The sequence below is a fragment of the Coregonus lavaretus genome (assembly GCF_964263955.1).
Source record: "Coregonus lavaretus genome assembly, chromosome: 28".
NCBI classification, from domain to species: domain Eukaryota; kingdom Metazoa; phylum Chordata; class Actinopteri; order Salmoniformes; family Salmonidae; genus Coregonus; species Coregonus lavaretus.
Window position 1 is genome coordinate 38,736,479 of NC_140015.1, and position 27,592 is coordinate 38,764,070.

The 27,592-nt window shown below is 45.3% G+C and overlaps 1 protein-coding gene across 1 annotated transcript; it reads right to left on the bottom strand.

Moving 5' to 3' along the window:
• Positions 1-3,414: 3,414 nt before the first annotated feature.
• On the bottom strand, positions 3,415-26,180 carry LOC311103261 (medium-chain acyl-CoA ligase ACSF2, mitochondrial-like; the record flags this gene model as incomplete). The annotated part of the gene is made up of 13 exons (XM_084144795.1): positions 3,415-3,477; positions 3,579-3,647; positions 3,780-3,890; positions 4,321-4,475; positions 10,941-11,032; positions 15,178-15,326; positions 15,763-15,828; positions 17,142-17,304; positions 19,247-19,365; positions 19,527-19,580; positions 19,678-19,806; positions 24,254-24,449; positions 26,146-26,180. The coding sequence occupies 13 exons, from the start codon at positions 26,178-26,180 to the stop codon at positions 3,415-3,417; spliced, it is 1,401 nt and encodes a 466-aa protein (XP_084000921.1).
• Between the last annotated feature and the right edge of the window lie 1,412 nt (positions 26,181-27,592).

Sequence of the window (27,592 nt, forward strand, 5' to 3'; positions counted from 1 at the left end):
TTTACTTAGGCCTTAATGAAAACCTAGATTATATTAAGTAATCCTTAAAGAAGAAACAGTCTGCCATTTTACATAGGCCTTATTGAAAACATAGATTATATTAAATCATCCTTAAAGTTCCTTTCCTGAGGATGGCTCACCCCTCACAGTTCTGGTGGATTTCAACCTCCCTACGTCTACATTTGACTCATTTCTCTCTACCTCCTTCTTTCCACTCCTCTCCTCTTTTGACCTCACCCTCTCACCGTCCCCCCCTACTCACAAGGCAGGCAATACGCTTGACCTCATCTTTACTAGATGCTGTTCTTCTACTAATCTCACTGCAACTCCCCTCCAAGTCTCCGACCACTACTTTGTATCCTTTTCTCTCTCCCTCTCCTCCAACACTACTCACTCTGCCCCTACACAGATGGTAATGCGCCGTCGCAACCTTTGCTCTCTCTCTCCCGCTACTCTCTCCTCTTCCATCCTATCATCTCTTCCCTCTGCTCAAACCTTCTCCCTCCAATCTCCTGATTCTGTCTCCTCAACCCTCCTCTCCTCCCTTTCTGCATCCTTTGACTCTCTATGTCCCCTATCCTCCCGGCCGGCTCGGTCCTCCCCTCCAGCTCCGTGGCTTGATGACTCATTGCGAGCTCACAGAACAGAGCTCCGGGCAGCTGAGCGGAAATGGAAGAAAACTAGACTCCCTGCAGACCTGGCATCTTTTCACTCCCTCCTCTCTACATTTTCTTCATCTGTTTCTGCTGCTAAGGCCACTTTCTACCACTCTACATTCCAAGCATCCGCCTCTAACCCTAGGAAGCTCTTTGCCACATTCTCCTCCCTGCTGAATCCCCCCCCTCCTCCCTCTCTGTGGATGACTTTGTCAACCATTTTGAAGAGAAGGTTGACGACATCCGATCCTCGTTTGTTAAGTCAAATGACACTGCTGGTCCTGCTCACACTGCCCTACCCTATGCTTTGACTTCTTTCTCCCCTCTCTCTCCAGATAAAATCTTGCGACTTGTGACGGCAGGCCGCCCAACAACCTGCCCGCTTGACCCTATCCCCTCCTCTCTTCTCCAGACCATCTCCGGTGACCTTCTCCCTTACCTCACCTCGCTGATCAACTCATCCTTGACCGCTGGCTATGTCCCTTCCGTCTTCAAGAGAGCGAGAGTTGCACCCCTTCTCAAAAAACCAACACTCGATCCCTCTGATGTCAACAACTACAGACCAGTATCCCTTCTTTCTTTTCTCTCCAAAACTATTGAGCGTGCCGTCTTTAGCCAACTCTCTTGCTATCTCTCTCAGAATGACCTTCTTGATCCAAACCAGTCAGGTTTCAAGACTGGTCATTCAACTGAGACTGCTCTTCTCTGTGTCACGGAGGCTCTCCGCACTGCTAAAGCTAACTCTCTATCCTCTGCTCTTGTCCTTCTAGACCTGTCTGCTGCCTTTGATACTGTGAACCATCAGATCCTCCTCTCCACCCTCTCCGAGCTGGGCATCTCCGGCGCGGCTCACTCTTGGATTGCGTCCTACCTGACCGGTCGCTCCTACCAAGTGACGTAACGAGAAGCTGTCTCCGCACCACGTGCTCTCACCACTGGTGTCCCCCAGGGCTCAGTTCTAGGCCCTCTCCTATTTTCGCTATACACCAAGTCACTTGGCTCTGTCATATCCTCACATGGCCTCTCCTATCATTGCTACGCTGACGACACACAACTAATCTTCTCCTTTCCCCCTTCTGATAACCAGGTGGCGAATCGCATCTATGCATGTCTGGCAGACATATCAGTATGGATGACGGATCACCACCTCAAGCTGAACCTCGGCAAGACGGAGCTGCTCTTCCTCCCGGGGAAGGACTGCCCGTTCCATGATCTCGCCATCACGGTTGACAACTCCGTTGTGTCCTCCTCCCAGAGTGCGAAGAGCCTTGGCGTGACCCTGGACAACACCCTGTCGTTCTCCGCTAACATCAAGGCGGTGACCCGATCCTGTAGGTTCATGCTCTACAACATTCGGAGAGTACGACCCTGCCTTACACAGGAAGCGGCACAGGTCCTAATCCAGGCACTTGTCATCTCCCGTCTGGATTACTGCAACTCGCTGTTGGCTGGGCTCCCTGCCTGTGCCATTAAACCCCTACAACTCATCCAGAATGCCGCAGCCCGTCTGGTGTTCAACCTTCCCAAGTTCTCTCACGTCACCCCGCTCCTCCGCACACTCCACTGGCTTCCAGTTGAAGCTCGCATCTGCTACAAGTCCATGGTGCTTGCCTACGGAGCTGTGAGGGGAACGGCACCTCCGTACCTTCAGGCTCTGATCAGTCCCTACACCCAAACGAGGGCACTGCGTTCATCCACCTCTGGCCTGCTGGCTCCCCTACCTCTGCGGAAGCATAGTTCCCGCTCAGCCCAGTCAAAACTGTTTGCAGCTCTGGCACCCCAATGGTGGAACAAGCTCCCTCACGACGCCAGGACAGCGGAGTCACTCACCACCTTCTGGAGAAATTTGAAACCCCACCTCTTTAAGGAATACCTGGGATAGGATAAAGTAATCCTTCTACCTCCACCCCCCAAAAAAAAAAAATGTAAAGTGGTTATCCCACTGGCTATAAGGTGAATGCACCTATTTGTAAGTCGCTCTGGATAAGAGCGTCTGCTAAATGACGTAAATGTAAATGTAAATGTAAAGAAGACACATAGTCGGCCATTTTACATAGGCCTTAAGGAAAACATAGATTATATTAACTCAATCATGATTGGCTTGATTTAGTTAACAATGTTAGATGTGGACAGTTCAGGGATATTTCATTAAGAAAGGACCACACTGTATAAAGACAAGTTGTTATTAATGGATTACATACAGTACATTGGACATACAAGGAAGTACACCAACATGACCTTTCCATTCATAACATGTGTAGTGTAAATTGCCACAGTAGATTATCTGTGTTACATTTTAGTCATTTTGCAGACACTCTTATACAGAGTGACTTACAGTTAGTTAGTGAGTGCGTAATATATATATATTTTTATTTTATACTGGCCCCCCGTGGGAAACGAACCCACAACCCTGGCGTTGCTAGCACCATGCTCTACCAACTGAGCTACATGGGACCTTCCTTAACAAGGAAATACCTCATTTCAGTTGCACAAAATGATTGTCAAATAGTTAAATGTGTGCTTAGTCTGCTGAAATAGTAGGTTTAATTTATACAGAAGATAATACCTACCAGAGGACAAAATAGTTTAAAACAAATGTTGTCAGCAACCACGACTAAACGTTAACACCACATCAGCTTTAGGGAGCGGGAATACGGTGACCAATAGTGGTTGCAGTTCAGATTCACTGTGCGGGTGATCTTTAAGGCACATTGATGGTTTAACAAGAGATCACCTCGTGTTGACATGTTGGTTGCAATTAGCCCTGTCCATCAAAGACCCAGGTCTTCTCCATCTCCTCCCTCAGTTTGATCTCCTGGATCTAGGAAAGGGAAAGCAGAGAGGTGATCATGATACAGAACATTGGTCAACTGATGATCTGAATTAAGACAGAGAAAACACGCTGTCATAAAGCTATCCTACCTTTCCAGAGGCAGTCAGTGGATAGCTGTCCACAAACACCACATAGTGTGGGATCTTGAAGTGAGAAATCTGGAACAGTAGAAGCAGATGCATGTAGCTATAAACTCAATATAACATAGTATATAACAGTTGACATAGGAGAAGTTCTAAGCCTGACAATGATCGATTCACAGGTCATGTCACTTCCTGTCTCTGTGTCACCTGTCCCTTGCAGAAGTCTCTGATCTCCTCTCTGCTACAGTCCTGCCCCTCCTTCAGTCTGATACAGGCACACACCTGTTCCCCCATCCTCTCATCTCTCACACCTATCACCTGGGGAGAAAGAGAGGTGGACGGGACAGGGAGAGAAAATAAACACTTGGATATAATAATAATAATAATAATAATAATAATAATAATAATAATAATAATAATAATAATATGCCATTTAGCAGACGCTTTTATCCAAAGCGACTTACAGTCATACGTGCATACAGTTTTTTTTTGTGTATGGATTTGGATATACTACAATCAGAAAACTGTTCCAATCATACCTACTGTTGGCTATCATATGGTGATAGGAGTATTGAGAAATGAAGACAGGAAATGAAAGGTTCTAGAACTAAGGGTTTGGTACTAACATTTCCTAGATAGATTTTCTCTGCTGCCCTCTAGTGGTGCTGAGTCCTGGGCCTCCTGTACATTGGGATGGGTGTGGTTCTCACCTGGGCCTCCTGTACTTTGGGATGGGTGTGGTTCTCACCTGGGCCTCCTGTACTTTGGAATGGGTGTGAAGGAACTGCTCTATCTCAGCAGGGTAGATGTTCTCTCCTCCACGTATGATCATGTCCTTTATACGTCCCACTATACGGCAGTACCCAAACCTGTCCAGACTGGCTATATCACTGTGGAGAGACATTCACAGTTGACGTTCGGTCTCACTTTTTATCTGTTGCTGTCTAGGTCTCTCTCTGTGTCTCTCTCTGTGTCTCTCTCTCTCTGTGTCTCTCTCTCTGTGTCTCTCTCTCTGTCTCTCTCTCTCTCTCTCTCTCTCTCTCTCTCTCTCTCTCTCTCTCTCTCTCTCTCTCTCTCTCTCTCTCTCTCTCTCTCTCTCTCTCTCTCTCTCTCTCTCTCTCTCTCTCTCTCTCTCTCTCTCTCTCAATTCAATAAAAGTGAAGTAAACAATAAATATTAACAGTAAACATTACACTCAGAAGTTGCAAAAATAATAAAGACATTTCAAATGTCATATTATGTATATATACAGTGTTTTAACAATGTGCAAATAGTTAAAGTACAAAAGGGAAAATAAATAAACATAAATGTGGGTTGTAGTTACAATGGTGTTTGTTCTTCACTGGTTGCCCTTTTCTTGTGGCAACAGGTCACAAATATTGCTGCTGTGATGGCACACTGTGGTATTTCACCCAGTAGATAAGGGAGTTTATCAAAATTGGGTTTGTTTTCTTTGTGGATCTGTGTAATCTGAAGGAAATATGTGTCTCTAACATGGTCATACATTTGGCAGGAGGTTAGGAAGTGCAGCTCAGTTTCCACCTCATTTTGTGGTCAGTGTGCATATAGCCTGTATTCTCTTGAGAGCCAGGTCTGCCTATGGCAGCCTTTCTCCATAGCAAGGCTATGCTCACTGAGTCTGTACATAGTCAAAGCTTTCCTTAAGTTTGGGTCAGTCACAGTGGTCAGGTATTCTGCCTCTGTGTACTCCCTGTTTAGGGCCAAATAGCATTCAAGTTTGCTCTGTTTTTTTGTTAATTATTTCCAATGTGTCAAGTCATTCTCTTTTTGTTTTCTCATGATTTGGTTGGGTCTAATTGTGTTGTTATCCTGGGGCTCTGTGGGGTCTGTTTGTGTTTGTGAACAGAGCCCCAGGACCAGCTTGCTTAGGGGACTCTTCTCCAAGTTCATCTCTCTGTAGGTGATGGCTTTGTTATGGAAGGTTTGGAAATCGCTTCCTTTTAAGTGGTTATAGAATTTAACTGCTCTTTTTTTTTGGATTTGGGTAATTAGCGGGTATCTGCCTAATTCTGCTCTGCATGCATTTTTTTGTATTTTTCTTTGTACACAGAGGATATTTTTTGCAGAATTCTGCATGCAGAGTCTCAATTTGGTGTTTGTCCCATTTTGTGAATTCTTGGTTGGTGAGCGGACCCCAGACCTCACAACCATAAAGGGCAATGGGTTCTATAACTGATTCAAGTATTTTTTGCCAGATCCTAATTGGTATGTTGAATTTGATGTTCCTTTTGATGGCATAGAAGGCCCTTCTTGCCTTGTCTCTCAGATCGTTCACAGCTTTGTGGAAGTTACCTGTGGCGCTCCTTTTGATGGCATTTGATGCCTTTTCTCTCAGATCGTTCACAGCTTTGTGGAAGTTACCTGTGGCGCTTATGTTTAAGCCAAGGTAAGGATAGTTTTTTGTGTGCTCTAGGCCAACGGTGTCTAGATGGAATTTGTATTTGTGGTCCTGGCAACTGGACCTTTTTTGGAACACTATTATTTTTGTCTTACTGAGATTTACTGTCAGGGCCCAGGTCTGACAGAATCTGTGCAGAAGATCTACAGTTGAAGTCGGAAGTTTACATACACCTTAGCCAAACACATTTAAACTCAGTTTTTCACAATTCCTGACTTTTAATCCTAGTCAAAATTCCCTGTCTTAGGTCAGTTAGGATCACCACTTTATTTTAAGAATGTGAAATGTCAGAATAATAGTAGAGAGAATTATTTATTTCAGCTTTTATTTCTTTCACTACATTCCCAGTGGGTCAGAAGTTTACATACACTCAATTAGTATTTGGTAGCATTGCCTTTAAATTGTTTAACTTGGGTCAAACGTTTCGGGTAGCCTTCCACAAGCTTCCCACAATAAGTTGGGTGAATTTTGGCACATTCCTCCTGACAGAGCTGGTGTAACTGAGTCAGGTTTGTAGGCCTCCTTGCTCGCACACACTTTTTCAGTTCTGCCCACACATTTTCTATAGGATTGAGGTCAGGGCTTTGTGATGGCCACTCCAATACCTTGACTGTGTTGTCCTTAAGCCATTTTGCCACAACTTTGGAAGTATGCTTGGGGTCATTGTCCATTTGGAAGACCCATTTGCGACCAAGCTTTAACTTCCTGACTGATGTCTTGAGATGTTGCTTCAATATATCCACATCATTTTCCTTCCTCATGATGCCATCTATTTTGTGAAGCGCACCAGTCCCTCCTGCAGCAAAGCACCCCCTCAGCATGATGCTGCCACCCCCGTGCTTCACGGTTGGGATGGTGTTCTTCGGCTTGCAAGCGTTCCCCTTTTTCCTCCAAACGTAACAATGATCATTATGGCCAAACAGTTCTATTTTTGTTTCATCAGACCAGAGGACATTTCTCCAAAAAGTCCAATCTTTGTCCCCATGTGCAGTTGCAAACCGTAGTCTGGCTTTTTTATGGCGGTTTTGGAGCAGTGGCTTCTTCCTTGCTGAGCGGCCTTTCAGGTTATGTCGATATGGGACTCGTTTTACTGTGGATATAGATACTTTTGTACCTGTTTCCTCCAGCATCTTCACAAGGTCCTTTGCTGTTGTTCTAGGATTGATTTTCACTTTTCGCACCAAAGTACGTTCACCTCTAGGAGACAGAACGCGTCTCCTTCCTGAGTGGTATGACGGCTGCGTGTTCCCATGGTGTTTATACTTGCGTACTATTGTTTGTACAGATGAACGTGGTACCTTCAGGCATTTGGAAATTGCTCCCAAGGATGAACCAGAATTGTTTACAATTTCTTTTCTGAGATATTGGCTGATTTCTTTTGATTTTCCCATGATGTCAAGCAAAGAGGCACTGAGTTTGAAGGTAGGCCTTGAAATACATACACCAACCCTCCTTGGTTGGTGACAGAAGCACCAGATCATCAGCAAGTAGGGTGAGGCCGGGTGCTGCAGACTGTTCTAGTGCCCTCGCCAATTCGTTTATATATATGTTGAAGAGAGTGGGGCTTAAACTGCATCCCTGTCTCACCCCACGGCCCTGTGGAAAGAAATGTGTTTTTTTTGCTAATTTTAACCGCACACTTGTTGTTTGTGTACATGGATTTTATGATGTCGTATGTTTTTCCCCTAACACCACTTTCCATCAATTTGTATAGCAGACCCTCATGCAAAATTGAGTCAAAAGCTTTTTTGAAATCAACAAAGCATGAGAAGACTTTGCCTTTGTTTTGTTTTGTTTGTTTGTCAATTAGGGTGTGCAGGGAGAATATGTGGTTTGTTGAACGGTAATTTGGTAAAAAGCCAATTTGACATTTGCTCAGCACATTGTTTTCACTGAGGAAATGAACTAGTCTGCTGTTAATGATAATGCAGAGGTTTTTCTCAAGGTTGCTGTTGATGCATACCCCACGGTAGTTATTGGGGTCAAATTTGTCTCCACTTTTGTGGATTGGGGTGATCAGTCCTTGGTTCCAAATATTGGGGAAGATGCCAGAGCTAAGGATGATGTTAAATAGTTTAAGTATAGCCAACTGGAATTTGTGGTCTGTATATTTGATAATTTAATTGATAATTAAATATAATTTAAATAATTTAACCATCAACACCACAGGCCTTTTTGGGTTGGAGGGTTTGTATTTTGTCCTGTAGTTCATTCAATGTAATTGGAGAATCCAGTGGGTTCTGGTAGTCTTTAATAGTTGATTCTAAGATTTGCATTTGATCATGTATATTTTTTTGCTGTTTGTTCTTTGTTATATGAGCAAAAAGATTGGAGAAGTGGTTTACCCAAACATCTCAGTTTTGAATGGATAGCTCTTCGTGTTTTTGTTTGTTTAGTGTTTTCCAATTTTCCCAGAAGTGGATAGAGTCTATGGATTCTTTATTTACATTGAGCTGATTTCATGCTGTTCCTTCTTTTTCCATAGTGTATTTCTGTATTATTTTAGTAATTCACCATAGTGAAGGCGTAGGCTCAGGTTTTCTGGGTCTCTATGTTTTTGGTTGGATCGGTTTCTCAATTTCTTCTTAGGTTTTTGCATTGTTCATCAAACCATTTGTCATTGTTGTTACTTTTCTTTGGTTTTCTGTTAGAGATTTCTAGATTTGATAGGGAAGCTGAGAGGTCAAATATACTGTTTAGGTTTTCTACTGGCAAGTTTACACCTTCACTATTACAGTGGAACGTTTTGTCCAGGAAGTTGTCTAAAAGGGATTGAATTTGTTGTTGCCTAATTGTTTTTTGGTAGGTTTCGACACTACTTTCCTTCCATCTATAGCATTTCTTAATATTATTCAGTTCATTTGGCTTTGATGCCTCATGATTGAGTATTGCTCTGTTCAAGTAGACTGTGATTTTGCTGTGGTCTGACAGGGGTGTCAGTGGGCTGACTGTGAACGCTCTGAGAGACTCTGGGTTGAGGTCAATGATAAAGTAGTCTACGGTACTACTGCCAAGAGATGAGCTATACAGTGGGGAGTATTTGATACACTGCCGATTTTGCAGGTTTTCCTACTTACAAAGCATGTAGAGGTCTGTAATTTTTATCAAAGGTACACTTCAACTGTGAAGTGAACAAAAATCCAGAAAATCACATTGTATGATTTTTAAGTAATTCATTTGCATTTTATTGCATGACATAAGTATTTGATATATCAGAAAAGCAGAACTTAATATTTCGTACAGAAACCTTTGTTTGCAATTACAGAGATCATACGTTTCCTGTAGGTCTTGACCAGGTTTGCACACACTGCAGCAGGGATTTTGGCCTACTCCTCCATACAGACCTTCTCCAGATCCTTCAGGTTTCGGGGCTGTCGCTGGGTAATACAGACTTTCAGCTCCCTCCAAAGATTTTCTATTGGGTTCAGGTCTGGAGACTGGCTAGGCCACTCCAGGACCTTGAGATGCTTCTTACGGAGCCACTCCTTAGTTGCCCTGGCTGTGTGTTTCGGGTCATTGTCATACTGGAAGACCCAGCCACGACCCATCTTCAATGCTCTTACTGAGGGAAGGAGGTTGTTGGCCAAGATCTCGCGATACATGGCCCCATCCATCCTCCCCTCAATACGGTGCAGTCGTCCTGTCCCCTTTGCAGAAAAGCATCCCCAAAGAATGATGTTTTCACCTCCATGCTTCACGGTTGAGATGGTGTTCTTGGGGTTGTACTCATCCTTCTCCTTCCTCCAAACACGGCGAGTGGAGTTTAGACCAAAAAGCTCTATTTTTGTCTCATCACCACATTACCTTCTCCCATTCCTCCTCTGGATCATCCAGATGGTCATTGGCAAACTTCAGACGGGCCTGGACATGCGCTGGCTTGAGCAGGGGGATCTTGCGTGTGCTGCAGGATTTTAATCCATGACGGCGCAGTGTGTTACTAATGGTTTTCTTTGAGACTGTGCTCCCAGCTCTCTTCAGGTCATTGACCAGGTCCTGCCGTGTAGTTCTGGGCTGATCCCTCACCTTCCTCATGATCATTGATGCCCCACGAGGTGAGATCTTGCATGGAGCCCCAGACCGAGGGTGATTGACCGTCATCTTGAACTTCTTCCATTTTCTAATAATTGCGCCAACATTTGTTGCCTTCTCACCAAGCTGCTTGCCTATTGTCCTGTAGCCCATCCCAGCCTTGTGCAGGTCTACAATTTTATTCCTGATGTCCTTACACAGCTCTCTGGTCTTGGCCATTGTGGAGAGGTTGGAGTCTGTTTGATTGAGTGTGTGAACAGGTGTCTTTTATACAGGTAACGAGTTCAAACAGGTTCAGTTAATACAGGTAATGAGTGGAGAACATGAGGGCTTCTTAAAGAAAAACTAACAGGTCTGTGAGAGCCGGAATTCTTACTGGTTGGTAGGTGATCAAATACTTATGTCATGCAATAAAATGCAAATGAATTACTTAAAAATCATACAATGTGATTTTCTGATTAAACAGCATGATCATTACACAGGTGCACCTTGTGCTGGGGACAATAAAAGGCCACTCTAAAATGTGCAGTTTTGTCACACAACACAATGCCACAGAAGTCTCAAGTTTTGGGCTGAGGAGTATTTCTGTCTGTAATAAAGCCCTTTTGTGGAGAAAACTCATTCTGATTGGCTGGGCCTGGCTCCCCAGTGGGTGCGCCTGGCTCCCAAGTGGGGGGGGCCTATGCCCTCCCAGGCCCACCCATGGCTATGCCCTTCCCAGTCATGTGAAATCCATAGATTAGGGCCTAATGAATTTATTTCAATTGACTGATTTCCTTATATGAACTGTAAAATCTTTGAAATTGTTGCATGTTGTGTTTACAGTTACAGCCCCTAATGGCTTAAACTTCAGTATACCAATTCACAACCAACAACATTTTAAACAAACATAAACATTGCTTCATCTTCAAATCTCTCACCAGTTTCAACTGATGACAGGTCGTACTTGTGAAGGTCAGGCTGTCCAAGCATGTCAATGTACATGGTAGGAGTGCTGTAGAGGAAATTGCACCTGAAACAGACATCGTTGTCATAATAAATACCATGGAGACAGAGTTCCTTTAGTGGTATCCCCATACCATGGAGACAGAGTTCCTTTAGTGGTATCTCCATATTTTTTATGCTGAGTTCCTTTAGTGGTATCACCATCCTATTGATGCTGAGTTCCTTTAGTGGTATCCCCATACTATTAATGCTGAGTTCCTTTAGTGGTATCACCATCCTATTGATGCTGAGTTCCTTTAGTGGTATCCCCATACTATTGATGCTGAGTTCCTTTAGTGGTATCCCCATACTATTGATGCTGAGTTCCTTTAGTGGTATCCCCATACTATTGATGCTGAGTTCCTTTAGTGGTATCCCCATACTATTGATAATGAGTTCCTTTAGTGGTATCCCCATACTATTAATGCTGAATTCCTTTAGTGGTATCACCATACTATTGATGCTGAGTTCCTTTAGTGGTATCCCCACACTATTGATGCTGAGTTCCTTTAGTGGTATCCCCATACTATTGATGCTGTTCCTTTAGTGGTATCACCATCCTATTGATGCTGAGTTCCTTTAGTGGTATCCCCACACTATTGATGCTGAGTTCCTTTAGTGGTATCCCCATACTATTGATGCTGAGTTCCTTTAGTGGTATCCCCATACTATTGATGCTGAGTTCCTTTAGTGGTATCCACATCCTATTGATGCTGAGTTCCTTTAGTGGTATCCCCATACTATTGATGCTGAGTTCCTTTAGTGGTATCCCCATACTATTGATGCTGAGTTCCTTTAGTGGTATCCCCATACTATTGATGCTGTTCCTTTAGTGGTATCACCATCCTATTGATGCTGAGTTCCTTTAGTGGTATCCCCATACTATTGATGCTGAGTTCCTTTAGTGGTATCCCCATACTATTGATGCTGTTCCTTTAGTGGTATCACCATCCTATTGATGCTGAGTTCCTTTAGTGGTATCCCCACACTATTGATGCTGAGTTCCTTTAGTGGAATCCCCATACTATTGATGCTGAGTTCCTTTAGTGGTATCCACTTACTATTGATGCTGAGTTCCTTTCAATTATTTAAATATACACTAGATTACTAATAGGGGGCGCTGTGTTGAAGCCACCATGCCTCCATCTTGGAAATGTCTTTCACCATAGTGAAAACAAATATATTGGAAACTAAAGAAATGCATTGATTAATGTCTACATTGGTTTTTAGCCACATTTATTTTATTACAGGCACCTTAAAGGATAATAAAAAATGATATTATGTGAGCTAAACATTTTATTTTAACATATAAAAACATTTTCCTTGAAGTATACATCTTTTTTAATACTAATGTTACTGTCACCACTACAACAAAAATACATTTAATTTTGTCCTTGGAACATTTAGTTGAAATACTGTAGAATTCCATTAATTCCTATGGAGGACTGCTCCTACTGTGGAGTGCCAATATGGCCGACCGGTAGCTTCAATGCCTCTCAATGGCCAATACATAGCATCAGCAGTCCAGTGCATTTGGAAATTATTCAGACCCCTTCCCTTTTTCCACATTTTATCACGTTACAGCCTTATTCTAAAATTGATAAAATAAATTATTTTCCTCATCAATCTACACACAATACCCCGTAATGACAAAGTGAAAACAGGTTTTTAGAAATTTTTTCAAAAATAAAAAACAGAAATACCTTATTTACATAAATATTCAGACCCTTTGCTATGAGACTCGAAATTGAGCTCAGGTGCATCCTGTTTCCATTGATCATCCTTGAGATGTTTCTACAACTTGATTGGAGTCCACCTGTGGTAAATTCAATTGATTGGACATTATTTGGAAAGGCACACACCTGTCTGTATAAGGTCCCAGTTGACAGTGCATGTCAGAGCAAAATCCAAGCCATGAGGTCGAAGGAATTGTCCATAGAGCTCCGAGACAGGATTGTGTCGAGGCACAGATCTGGGGAAGGGTACCAAAACATGTCTGCAGCATTGAAGGTCCCCATTCTTAAATGGAAGAAGTTTGGAACCACCAAGACTCTTCCCAGAGCTGGCTGCCCGGCAAAACTGAGCAATCGGGGGAGAAGGGCCTTCGTCAAGGAGGTGACCAAGAACCCGATGGTCACTCTGACAGAGCTTCAGAGTTCCTCTGTGGAGATGGGAGAATCTTCCAGAAGGACAACCATCTCTGCAGCACTCCACCAATAAGACATTTATGGTAGAGTGGCCAGACAGAAGCCACTCCTCAGTAAAAGGCACATGACAGCCCACTTGGAGTTTGCCAAAAGGCACCTGAAGGACTCTCAGACCATGAGAAACAAGATTCTCTGGTCTGTTGAAACCAAGATTGTACTCATTGGCCTGAATGCCATGTGTCACATCTGGAGGAAACCTGGCACCATCCCTTCGTTGAAGCATGGGGGTGGCAGCATCATGCTGTGGGGATGTTTTTCAGCGGCAGGGACTGGGAGACTAGTCAGGATCGAGGGAAAGATGAACGGAGCAAAGTACAGAGAGATCCTTGATGAAAACCTGCTCCAGAGCGCTCAGGACCTCAGACTGGGGCAAAGGTTCACCATCCAACCGGACAACGACCCTAAGCACACAGCCAAGGCAACGCAGGAGTGGCTTTGGGACAAGTCTCTGAATGTGCCTGTCAAGGGGTGCTGAAGGTGGGTGTGGTGCATGAATCAAGCGCAGGACGCAGAAGCTCAGTCCAAAAGACTTTAGTGCAATATTCACGTAGAAAATAAGCACAATTAGCCCGAAGGCGAAATAACGGCGCACACAGGCGTCAAACAAACGGCGCACTAACATGTGCGAAAAACCTCTCCAAAACACTGGAGGGAAGTACGTAGCTCCAACACAAAACAGAAGAGCAATCACACACAAAGACAAACACACACAACGAGAACTAAATAGGACACTAACGAGGACTAACAAGACACAGGTGTACAACATCAAGACAAAACCAAACGAACATGAAACATAGATCGGTGGCAGCTAGTACTCCGGGGACGACGACCGCCGAAGCCTGCCCGAACCAGGAGGAGGAGCAGCCTCGGCCGAAACCGTGACAGTGCCAAGCTTGTCGCGTCATTCCCAAGAAGACTTGAGGCTGTAATCGCTGCCAAAGGTGCTTCAACAAAGTACTGAGTAAAGGGTCTGAATACTTATGTGAATGTGATATTTTTAATACATTTGCAAACATTTTTAAAAACCTATTTTTGCTTTGTCATTATGGGGTAATATGTGTAGATTGATGAGAAAAACTAACTATTTAATCGATTTTAGAATAAAGCTGTAACTTAACAAAATGTGGAAAAAGTCAAGGGGTCTGAATACCTTCCGAATGCACTGCACATCATTGGTTCCTTTAGTCGTATCTACATACTATTAATGTTGAGTTTCTTTAGTGGTATCCCCATACTATTAATGCTGAGTTTCTTTAGTGGTATCTCCATACCATTAATGCTGAGATTCTTTAGTGCTATCTCCATACCATTTATGCTGAGTTTCTTTAGTGGTATCCCCATACTATTGATGCTGAGTTCCTTTAGTGGTATCCCCATACTATTGATGCTGAGTTCCTTTGGTATGAATCAAGATCAATGACTGTATATGAATGGACAAAGCCATCGATCACGTGACACCATTAATTCCTATTTGAAGACTCAATAACGCATCTGAAGCCAAATAAAGTTGGTTAAGATGGTGTCTCGTGGATACATAACATGCACAGTTTGAGCTACTCCAGGAGGTGACGTTGCTGGCCAGCTCAGTGCTGCCACCTCTCATTGAGTCTCTCAAGTTGAAGGCCGACCGGGGTACTACAGGCTGCCATTAGCAACTAAATCCTTATAACTTCTGTGTGCACGATTTTAAAATAATTGGTTCAAGGACATAAATATGGTTTAATAGAAACAATTATTGGTACCATGATTTCTATTTACACGAAGATTGACCACGAAGATTGACATTTTCCTATTCACTATAACAATGCCTGTAGTACCGCGGTCAGCCTTGAACTTCATGGCTTTAGTGAGAGGGGCAATTGTTCTCCCCTGGTCAAGAGTCATGGGGCCCCCTAGTGGACATTACTATATACCATACCTTTCATTCTGAATAGCCTCTAGGTTGGTCTCAGGGCATAATACCTACCTTTCATTCTGGATGGCCTCCAGGTTGGCACGGCTGTCGTACCCAGCAGAGGGGAAGACCAGGGTGATGCCATGCAGTGCCATACACATCCCTCCTATCACTGAGCCAAAGCAGTGGTACAGAGGTACAGGAACACACATTTTTATAGTCTGATTGGGATGCAGGTAATACGGAGGTTAACAGAGAGAGATGTCTGTGTGTGTGCGCGCAAATGAGCGAGAGAGAGAGAGAGACAGAGAGAGAGAGAGAGAGAGAGAGAGAGAGCGCGAGAGCGACAGACAGAGAGAGAGAGAGAGAGAGAACGAGAGAGAGAGCGAGAGAGAGAGCGAGAGAGAGAGAGAAAGATGGTGAGAGAGAGAGAGGGAGAGAGAGACTGACAGAGAGAGAGAGAGAGAGATAGAGAGAAAGATGGTGAGAGAGAGAGAGAGGGAGAGAGAGACTGACAGAGAGAGAGAGAGAGAGATAGAGAGAAAGATGGTGAGAGAGAGAGAGAGGGAGAGAGAGACTGACAGAGAGAGAGAGAGAGAGAGAGAGAGACTACATGGATCCACTGACCCTCCAGTTGAATCCCATCCGTAGACTTACGAAATAGGCATTGTTGACGATGTTATGGTGGGAGAGGGTGGCACCTTTAGGACTTCCTGTTGTTCCCTAAACAACAGTAGACATCAGAGAGAGAGGCTAATACTTTTGTTCCCTATGGACCAGTAGACATCAGATAGACTAATACTGTTGTTCCCTACAGACCAGTAGATATCAGACATACTAATACTGTTGTTCCCTACAGACCAGTAGACATCAGAGAGACAGACTAATACTGTTGTTCCCTACAGACCAGTAGACATCAGACAGACTAATACTGTTGTTCCCTACAGACCAGTAGACATCAGACAGACTAATACTGTTGTTCCCTACAGACCAGTAGATATCAGACAGACTAATACTGTTGTTCCCTACAGACCAGTAGATATCAGACAGAATAATACTGTCGTTCCCTACAGACCAGTAGATATCACACAGACTAATACTGTTGTTCCCTACAGACCAGTAGATATCAGACAGACTAATACTGTTGTTCCCTACAGACCAGTAGATATCAGACAGAATAATACTGTTGTTCCCTACAGACCAGTAGATATCAGACAGACTAATACTGTTGTTCCCTACAGACCAGTAGATATCAGACAGAATAATACTGTTGTTCCCTACAGACCAGTAGATATCAGACAGACTAATACTGTTGTTCCCTACAGACCAGTAGATATCAGACAGACTAATACTGTTGTTCCCTACAGACCAGTAGATATCAGAGAGACTAATACTGTTGTTCCCTACAGACCAGTAGACATCAGATATACTAATACTGTTGTTCCCTACAGACCAGTAGACATCAGACAGACTAATACTGTTGTTCCCTACAGACCAGTAGACATCAGATATACTAATACTGTTGTTCCCTACAAACCAGTAGACATCAGAGAGACAGACTAATACTGTTGTTCCCTACAGACCAGTAGACATAAGAGAGACTAATACTGTTGTTCCCTACAGAGCAGTAGATATCAGACAGACTAATACTGTTGTTCCCTACAGACCAGTAGATATCAGACAGGCTAATACTCAGACATAAACAATGAATACCTGTTGATGGTTTTTGTGTTTAGGTTAGGGTAATGACATATTGTGTTGATAGTCATGTATTGATATGATGTGTGCACTGTGTAGTACAGTATTACTGCTCCAGGTGCGCTGCACTGCAGCTTATCCTGTTCTTCCATTCCCTCAGGGTGTGTGGAGGTGTGTAAGGGCTGGTTTCCCAGACACAGAGTAAGCCTAGTCCTAGACTAACAATCATGTTCAATGGAGATCACTATGGAAAGTGCTTCCTAGTCCAAGACTAGTCTTAATCTGTGTCCAGGAAACAAGGCCCAAAGTATTCTTCTTCTTTTCAACAGGATACCTACGGACGTGAACTGTATGTTGATGGGATCGTCGAAGGACAGTTTGGTCTGCAGGTCCTGCAGCTCCTGGTGGTGCTGTCTGCTTCCAGCCTGCATCACGTCCTCTACATGTACAGTCCCTGTCTGTCTGCTGTCTGACACTATCACCATACACAGGTCTGGTAATCTGGCAGGAGGAACACAGTAGGCTAATATTACAGGAACACAATGACAGTTACATTACAGTAATATTACAGGAACAACCTTCATTAGGGCCTCTACTGTCCCTGTCTGTCTGCTGTCTGTCATCATCACCATACACAGGCAATGAGGTTGGTTCCATTTACAGTTACAGGTACATAGACATCCACCAGTGGTAACATTTCTTATTCAGAGTCAATTCAGTATAATTCCAGTGTATCCCTTTTTACTCTGTTTTACATGAGCCAATAATTATATTACACCATTTGTGATATACAGTATCACATGACTTATTTTTATGTCCCTGCATCAGTAAAAGCAGGAAGTGCATCCCCTATGCCTCTACTGCCATTCGTTCCAATTAGACTGGCTTGGATTTATCCCTGACCAAAATGGCTGCCATTATCATACCATTCTGGAACTTTGAGGGTTCATGACATACCCCTTCCAGTAATTTAATAGGATCTCTACTATGGCTATAAGTATGTTAGCCACAGACCACATATACAGTGCATAAGTATTCAGACCCTTTATTCAGTACTTTGTTGAAACGCCATTGGCAGCGATTACAGCCTCGAGTCTTCTTGGGCATGACGCTATAAGCTTGGCACACCTGTATTTGGGGAGTTTTTCCCATTCTTCTCTGCAGATCCTCTCAAGCGCTGTCAGGTTAGATGGGGAGCGTTGCTTCACAGCTATTTTCAGGTCATCAGAGATGTTCGATCAGGTTCAAGTCCGGGCTCTGGTTGGGCCACTTAAGGACATCCAGAGACTTGTCCTGAAGCCACTCCTGCATTGTCTTGGCTTTGTGCTTAGGGTCATTGTCCTGTTGGAAGGTGAACCTTCATCCCAGAGGTCCTGAGCGCTCTGGAGCAGGTTTTCATCAAGGATCTCTCTGTATGTGACGCTTGGCATTCAGGCCAAAGAGTTCAATCTTGGTTTCAACAGACCAGAAAATCTTGTTTCTCATGGTCTGAGAGTCTTTAGGTGCATTTTGGCAAACTCCAAGCGGGCTGTCATGTGCCTTTTACTGGCCAGTCTACAATAATGGCCTGATTGTTGGAGTGCTGCAGAGATGGTTGTCCTTCTGGAAGGTTCTCCCATCTCCACAGAGGAACTCTAGAGCTCTGTCAGAGTGACGATCGGGTTCTTGGTCACCTCCCTGACCAAGGCCCTTCTCAACCAATTCCTCAATTTGGCCGGGAGGCCAGCTCTGGGAAGAGTCTATGTGGTAGCTTAATGGTTAAGAGCGTTGTGCCAGTAATTGAAAGGTCGCTGGTTCTAATCCCCAAGCCGACTAGGTGAAAAATCTGTCGATGTGCCCTTGAGCAAGGCACTTAACCCTAATTGCTCCTGTAAGACGCTCTGGATAAGAGCGTCTGCTAAATGACTAAAATGTAAATGTAAGAATGATAGAGGCCACTGTGTTCTTGGGGACCTTCAATGCTGCAGAAATTTTTTGGTACCCTTCCCCAGATCTGTACCCTTTGACACAATCCTGTCTCGGAGCTCTACGGACAATTCCTTCGACCTCAGTCTTATAGCAAAGGGTCTGAATACTTATGTAAATAAGGTATTTCTGATTTTTATTTGTAAAACATTTGCATACATTTCTAAAAACCTGTTTTCACTTTGTCATTACGGGGTATTGTGTGTAGATTGATGAGGATTTTTATTTATTTAATCCATTTTAGAATAAGGCTGTAATGTAACAAAATGTGGAAAAAGTCAAGGGGTCTGAATAATTTCCGAAGGCACTGTACGTTCAGGGTTCTGTATCTATGATTATTAGTATCCTGCTAGTTACTTGTTTACTTCATGGTGCAGTAATACAATATGTCTGTTGATTCACTCATGGTGCAGTAGTACAACATTAACATACCGGTCTGTTGATTCACTCATGGTGCAATAGTACAATATTAACAGACCTGGAGCTCCTAAAGACCCCTGACTCTGCTGTGTCCATCTCTGGGCAGATCTGTCTCAGCATGTCACAGAACCTCTGGGTCTTAAACTGGGTGGGACACACCACGGCTTTACACTGCACCTACAGAGACAGACAGAACAGAACCTCTGGGTCTTAAACTGGGAAGGACACAGACAGCACCAGGGTCGGGATCTGTTCAGTTATTCATTCGGTCAATCCAGGAAGTGTATTGAAATTCAAATCTGGAAATATACAACAACATGACACTGGATAAGGTATACCTTCCTCAGGGTGTACTCCAGCTCCTTCAGCTGATAGGCTGGGTTTATTGACACCTGTAGAGATAATAACAATGCTTTAATATTAGGAACAATAGATCCTAACAGATAATACATTTTCATTTTAGAATCTAATTTAATAGATCATCTTCACCAGTATGATGCCAGCCTTGGCTGTGGCGAACTGAAACAGGATCCAGTGGTATGTGTTGGGCTCCCAGACTTCTAGTCTGTCCCCTCTCTTCAGACCCAGGGCCAGGAGACCTGCAGCGGCCTGGTCAACCTGGGGGAGGAAGGAGACCATGACACAGGTAGTATATAGGATATCCCTATTTTCAAAGAAGCCCAGAGATGCACAAAGACAGATGTTTGCGTATATGACTTTGCCATAGCATCAGTCATCAAATGCTTAGAACTGTGATGATAATACATCAACGTTGTTCTGGATTTATTTAGTGTTCCATAATGGATGTTCTAGTTGGCAGGTTACCCCACCCTTTTATGTTTCAATATCAATGTTTAACCACCACCAACAACAACTGTCACGCCCTGACTCAGGGGACGTTTATTTGTTGAGTCAGGGTGTGTATATTCCGTGTTTTGTTGTTTCTATGGTGTAGTATCTGGTATGTCTATTTCTATGTTGGCTGGGGTGGTTCCCAATCAGAGGCAGCTGTCGCTCGTTGTCTCTGATTGGGTACCATACTTAGGCAGCCTTTTGGCACCTGTTAGTTGTGGGACCTTGTTCCGTATAGGTTTGTTGTGTGTACCTTAAGACTTCACATATCGTTTGTTTGTTGTTTTGTCGTGTTTGCACAGTTGTAATAAACATGTACGCTTATCACGCTGTGCCTTGGTCCGTCTCGTCCGTAAACGACCCTGACAGAAGATCCCACCAAATGAGGACCAAGCAGCGTGTCCAGGAGCAGACAGCCTGGACCTGGGAGGAGATCCTGGACGAGAAGGGATCCTGGACTTGGGAAGAGATTCAGGCCGGAATGGATCGCCGTCCTTGGGAGGAGACAGTGGAGGCGCGCTATAGAGCAGAGCAGCGGCAACGCAGAAGGTGCCGGCCGAGGAGGAAGCCCGAGAGACAGCCCCAAGATACATTTTTTGGGGGGCTAAAAGGGTGGTTGGCGGAGCCTAGTGTTAGAGCAGAGCCAACTCCCCGTACTCATGCAAGGAAGCATGTGACTGGGCAGGCTCCGTGTTATGCGGAACTACGTACTGTGCCGCGAGTGTTCCGGCACAGTCCTGTACGTCCTGTGCTGGCACCACGCACGTGTCGTGCGAAAATAGGCATTCAGCCAGGATGGGGTGTGCCGGCTCAACGCTCGTGGTCTCCAGTATGCCTCCTCGGTCCCATATATCCTGCGCCGGTCTCCCGCACGTCCTGTGCTAATGCCTCACACATATTGTGTGGAAGTAGGCATCCAGCCAGGACGGGTTGCGTCAGCTCTCCGCTCCAGACCTCCAGTCCGCCTCCACAGTCCGGTACGGCCCGTTCCTGCTCCCCGCACCAAGCCAGTGGTGCATGTTCCCAGTCCGGCCCGGCCCGTTCCTGCTCCCCGCACCAAGCCAGTGGTGCGCGTCTCCAGCCCGGTCCGGCCTGTTCCTGTCCCTCGCACCAAGCCAGTGGTGCGCGTCGCCAGCCCGGTCCGGCCTGTTCCTGCCCCTCGCACCAAGCCAGTGGTGCGCGTCGCCAGCCCGGCCCGGCCTGTTCCTGCCCCTCGCACCAAGCCAGTGGTGTGCGTCGCCAGCCCGGTCCGGCCTGTTCCTGCTCCTCGCACCAAGCCAGTGGTGCGTGTGTCCAGTCCGGCACGGCCCGTGCCTGTCCCACCGGAGCCTGGTCAGCTGCTCCACTCCGGAGCCAGAGCAGTCCACTCCACCGGTGCCTGATCCAGCTCTGGTTAGCTGCTCCACTCCGGAGCCAGAGCAATCCGCTCCACCGGTGCCTAGTCCAGCTCCGGTCAGCGGCTCCAGTCCGGAGCCTGTGCAGTTCGATCCACCGTCGTCGGGTCCAGCTCCAGTCAGCGGTTCCAGTCCAGACCCAGACGTCAGCCCCTCTCCAGGTTCGGGGTCTCCCACACCAGGATCCAGACAGGGCTTGGTAATTCGTGGGAGGGGGGAGAGGGGAAGCAGCGTGCCGAGGTCCAGACCAAACCAGGGGCGCAACAGGGAGGTGGAGAGAAAGTGGTGGTCACGCCCGGAGCCGGATCCGCCTCCGAGGCGGAATGCCCACCCGGCCCCTACCCTGTTATGTTTATGTGGCGCGGTCAGAGTCCGCACCTTTGGGGGGGGGGGGGGGTACTGTCACGCCCTGACTCAACGGACGTTTATTTGTTGAGTCAGGGTGTGTATATTCCGTGTTGTGTTGTTTCTATGGTGTAGTATCTGGTATGTCTATTTCTATGTTGGCCGGGGTGGTTCCCAATCAGAGGCAGCTGTCGCTCGTTGTCTCTGATTGGGGACCATACTTAGGCAGCCTTTTGGCACCTGTTAGTTGTGGGATCTTGTTCCGTATAGGTTTGTTGTGTGTACCTTAAGACTTCACGTATCGTTTGTTTGTTGTTTTGTCGTGTTTGCACAGTTGTAATAAACATGTACGCTTATCACGCTGCGCCTTGGTTCGACCAATCTTTAAACAATCGTGACAACGACAACACTTTGACTGGAATTACTGTAGGTTTCAAAGTCCAGCGAGACACAAAACATAATGCCTGTTGTTATGTTATCCCTGCTAAACCTCTACAGTCCTGTTATGTTACCCCTCCTAAACCTCTACAGTCCTGTTATGTTACCCCTCCTAAACCTCTACAGTCCTGTTATGTTACCCCTCCTAAACCTCTACAGTCCTGTTATGTTACCCCTCCTAAACCTCTACAGTCCTGTTATGTTACCCCTCCTAAACCTCTACAGTCCTGTTATGTTACCCCTCCTAAACCTCTACAGTCCCACACTTCACTATGTACACTGCTCAAAAAAATTAAGGGAACACTTAAACAACACAATGTAACTCCAAGTCAATCACACTTCTGTGAAATCAAACTGTCCACTTAGGAAGCAACACTGATTGACAATAAATTTCACATGCTGTTGTGCAAATGGAATAGACAACAGGTGGAAATTATAGGCAATTAGCAAGACACTCCCAATAAAGGACTGGTTTTGCAGGTGGTGACCACAGACCACTTCTCAGTTCCTATGCTTCCTGGCTGATGTTTTTGTCACTTTTGAATGCTGGCGGTGCTTTCGCTCTAGTGGTAGCATGAGACAGAGTCTACAACCCACACGTGGCTCAGGTAGTGCAGCTCATCCAGGATGGCACATCAATGCGAGCTGTGGCAAGAAGGTTTGCTGTGTCTGTCAGCGTAGTGTCCAGAGCATGGAGGCGCTACCAGGAGACAGGCCAGTACATCAGGAGATGTGGAGGAGGCCGTAGGAGGGCAACAACCCAGCAGCAGGACTGCTACCTCCGCCTTTGTGCAAGGAGGAGCAGGAGGAGCACTGCCAGAGCCCTGCAAAATGACCTCCTGCAGGCCACAAATGTGCATGTGTCTCCTCAAACGGTCAGAAACAGACTCCATGAGGGTGGTATGAGGGCCCGACGTCCACAGGTGGGGGTTGTGCTTACAGCCCAACACCGGGCAGGACGTTTGGCATTTGCCAGAGAACACCAAGATTGGCAAATTCGCCACTGGCGCCCTGTGCTCTTCACAGATGAAAACAGGTTCACACTGAGCACGTGACAGACGTGACAGAGTCTGGAGATGCCGTGGAGAAAGTTCTGCTGCCTGCAACATCCTCCAGCATGACCGGTTTGGTGGTGGGTCAGTCATGGTGTGGGGTGGCATTTCTTTGGGGGGCTGCACAGCCCTCCATGTGCTCGCCAGAGGTAGCCTGACTGCCATTAGGTACCGAGATGAGATCCTCAGACCATATGCTGGTGCGGTTGGCCCTGGGTTCCTCCTAATGCAAGACAATGCTAGACCTCATGTGGCTGGAGTGTGTCAGCAGTTCCTGCAAGAGGAAGGCATTGATGCTATGGACTGGCCCGCCCGTTCCCCAGACCTGAATCCAATTGAGCACATCTGGGACATCATGTCTCGCTCCATCCACCAACGCCACGTTGCACCACAGACTGTCCAGGAGTTGGCGGATGCTTTAGTCCAGGTCTGGGAGGAGATCCTTCAGGAGACCATCCGCCACCTCATCAGGAGCATGCCCAGGCATTGTAGGGAGGACATACAGGCACGTGGAGGCCACATACACTACTGAGCCTCATTTTGACTTGTTTTAAGGACATTACATCAAAGTTGGATCAGCCTGTAGTGTGGTTTTCCACTTTAATTTTGAGGGTGACTCCAAATCCAGACCTCCATGGGTTGATAAATTTGATTTCCATTGATAATTTTTGTGTGATTTTGTTGTCAGCACATTCAACTATGTAAAGAAAAAAGTATTTAATAAGATTATTTCATTCATTCAGATCTAGAAAATGTGTTATTTTAGTGTTCCCTTAATTTTTTTGAGCAGTGTAGTTAAAAAGACCATTAGAAATGCACTGACAGATCATACATGTATGTTCCTTGGGTGAGAAGGGTGTAAGGAGGGAATGGACTCATGGCATCCAAATGTGATGTAACAGATTAGATGTGAATATATAGGATGGGAGTTCCCTAGTGTCACCCACACTGTGGAAAGAGACTAGCTGTTCGCTGGAGACTCACATCCTCCTGAAACTGGGAGAAGGTCTTACGGACCCCATCCTGCAGGAACACCAGGGCCTCTCTGTGGGGCCAGCGGTCGGCTGCAGCCTGCAGACTCTGACCAACCGTCTGGCCCAGCAGGGACACTGAGGAGGTACCATGGACGTAGCTGAAGCTCTGCCCCGGGACCAGGGGGGGACTGTCCACATGGAGCGACCTGCTGAGGGAGAGATATGACTTATTATAAGCCTTTATAAGACATTATGATGAAGACGTTATAAAGGCCCAGCAGGGTCACTGAGGAGGTCCCGTGGACGTAGCTACAGCTCACATACGTGTACTGCTTATAAATGTGATATGCCTGGGTTATAAATGTGTTATGAATGTGGAAAGGATTTCATTCCTGTCCTGCAGCTCAGTTCAGTAGCTTTGATGTGTCTGGGTGGTTTAATACATAATCCACAGAATAATTATTAACTTAACCATGCTAAAAGAGATATCCAAAGTCTGATTTGTTATTGTTACCCATCTACCAATCACTGCCCTTCTTTATGAGGCTTTCGAAAAGCTCCCTGGTCTTTGTAGTTGAATCTGTGCTTGAAATTCAATACTTGGCTGAGGGACCTTACATATGTTGTATGTATGGAGGACAGAGGAAGGGTTAGTCATTTAAAAATCATGTCAACACCTATTATTTCACACAGAGTGAGTTCATGTAACTTATGTTATTTGTTTACGAAAGTTTACTCCTGAACTAATTTAGGCTTGCCTGAACAAAGGGGCTGAACACTTATGCAATTACTATGTTTTAGTCATCTAATTTTTTGTCATAATAATTGTTCCACTATGACATTACAGAGAATTCTGAGTATATTGTTGACAAAAGATTACAATTAAATCAATTTTAATCCCACTTTGTAACACAATAAAATGTGAAGAAATCCAAGGGGTGTGAATACTTTAGCAAGGCAGTGTATACAGAGGGAGACACACAGGGGAAACCGACTGGGATGGGTTGGTGAACAGTATCCATGACATGTCAATATAATACTGGAGTTAGTCAAACGACAGAAAGGAACCCCCTGCATCCCTGATCCTAACCCGACCTCCTGTGGAACCCCCTGCATCCCTGATCCTAACCCGACCTCCTGTGGAACCCCCTGCATCCCTGATCCTAACCCGACCTCCTGTGGAACCCCCTGCATCCCTGATCCTAACCCGACCTCCTGTGGAACCCCCTGCATCCCTGATCCTAACCCGACCTCCTGTGGAACCCCCTGCATCCCTGATCCTAACCCGACCTCCTGTGGAACCCCCTGCATCCCTGATCCTAACCCGACCTCCTGTGCAGTTCTGTGGGCTGTGGTTTTTCGACCTCTCTCGGCTGTTCTGTTGGGAGACTACATGAACAGCAGACCACTGTTAGAACAAATATGCCCCACCTCACTCACTCAATATTATTCCCATCAGGTCACAGGACATGTGAAGTCTTTCAGAGGGGAAACTGGACTTAATGGATATGTGAAAAAACATGTTCAGTGCCAAGACAACCACGCTGAACCCCGTTCCTTACAGCCAAGACAAAGCAGAAGCTGTGCTGGACAATCCAAGTAAAAACGTATTTTATTATTTAAAAACATGTTTCTGAAAAGGAAATCTCACAAGGAAGCATTGACATACCCTCAGTCTAAATAGGTCCAGTTACATACAGGTCATTAAGCTTGTACTCTACAGTTGGTAAAGAAAAAAGATGAAACATGTGGTTAATAAAGAGAAGAAACTACAAGCACCAGAGAAATAATCCAACTAGTCTAACTGTCAGTGGATAATCTTTGCACCCAACACCAAATTAGCTAGGCTGTGATAAGAGAGTAGTGTGTATGACAATGACAAGGGAGAGTAAACCTACCTACCACACCAGAGCCTGGTTGGGTTCCCAGGTGTCCATGTCTTCTGTAGAGAGGAGACCACCTGTAGAGGTTGTAACAAAGCCCTTCTAGAGAACACACTGAGCTGTCCGAGGAGGTGAGGAGCCCTGGTCTGAGGTCCCAGAAGGACAGAGCAGGAGAGAGGAGACCACCTGTAGAGGTTGTAACAAAGCCCTTCTAGAGAACACACTGAGCTGTCCGAGGAGGTGAGGAGCCCTGGTCTGAGGTCCCAGAAGGACAGAGCAGGAGAGAGGAGGCGACTGGAGGGACCTTTGACCAAAGGCTTCAGGAGAGAGAATCACAACGTGTAGTGAAATGTTTAACTCTTATCTAAACTGGTCTGATTGGGTATTTACAGGTCACAGGTAATGACATGGGTCGTAGGCTATATAGCGCACAGTCATGTATAGTGGGGGGAAAAAAGTATTTAGTCAGCCACCAATTGTGCAAGTTCTCCCACTTAAAAAGATGAGAGAGGCCTGTAATTTTCATCATAGGTACACGTCAACTATGACAGACAAATTTAGGGAAAAAAATCCAGAAAATCACATTGTAGGATTTTTAATGAATTTATTTGCAAATTATGGTGGAAAATAAGTATTTGGTCAATAACAAAAGTTTCTCAATACTTTGTTATATACCCTTTGTTGGCAATGACACAGGTCAAACGTTTTGTGTAAGTCTTCACAAGGTTTTCACACACTGTTGCTGGTATTTTGGCCCATTCCTCCATGCAGATCTCCTCTAGAGCAATGATGTTTTGGGGCTGTCGCTGGGCAACACGGACTTTCAACTCCCTCCAAAGATTTTCTATGGGGTTGAGATCTGGAGACTGGCTAGGCTACTCCAGGACCTTGAAATGCTTCTTACGAAGCCACTCCTTCGTTGCCCGGGCGGTGTGTTTGGGATCATTGTCATGCTGAAAGACCCAGCCACGTTTCATCTTCAATGCCCTTGCTGATGGAAGGAGGTTTTCACTCAAAATCTCACGATACATGGCCCCATTCATTCTTTCCTTTACATGGATCAGTCGTCCTGGTCCCTTTGCAGAAAAACAGCCCCAAAGCATGATGTTTCCACCCCATGCTTCACAGTAGGTATGGTGTTCTTTGGATGCAACTCAGCATTCTTTGTCCTCCAAACACGACGAGTTGAGTTTTTACCAAAAAGTTCTATTTTGGTTTCATCTGACCATATGACATTCTCCCAATCCTCTTCTGGATCATCCAAATGCACTCTAGCAAACTTCAGACGGGCCTGGACATGTACTGGCTTAAGCAGGGGGACACGTCTGGCACTGCAGGATTTGAGTCCCTGGCGGCGTAGTGTGTTACTGATGGTAGGCTTTGTTACTTTGGTCCCACCGCGTGGTTCTGGGATTTTTGCTCACCGTTCTTGTGATCATTTTGACCCCACGGGGTGAGATCTTGCC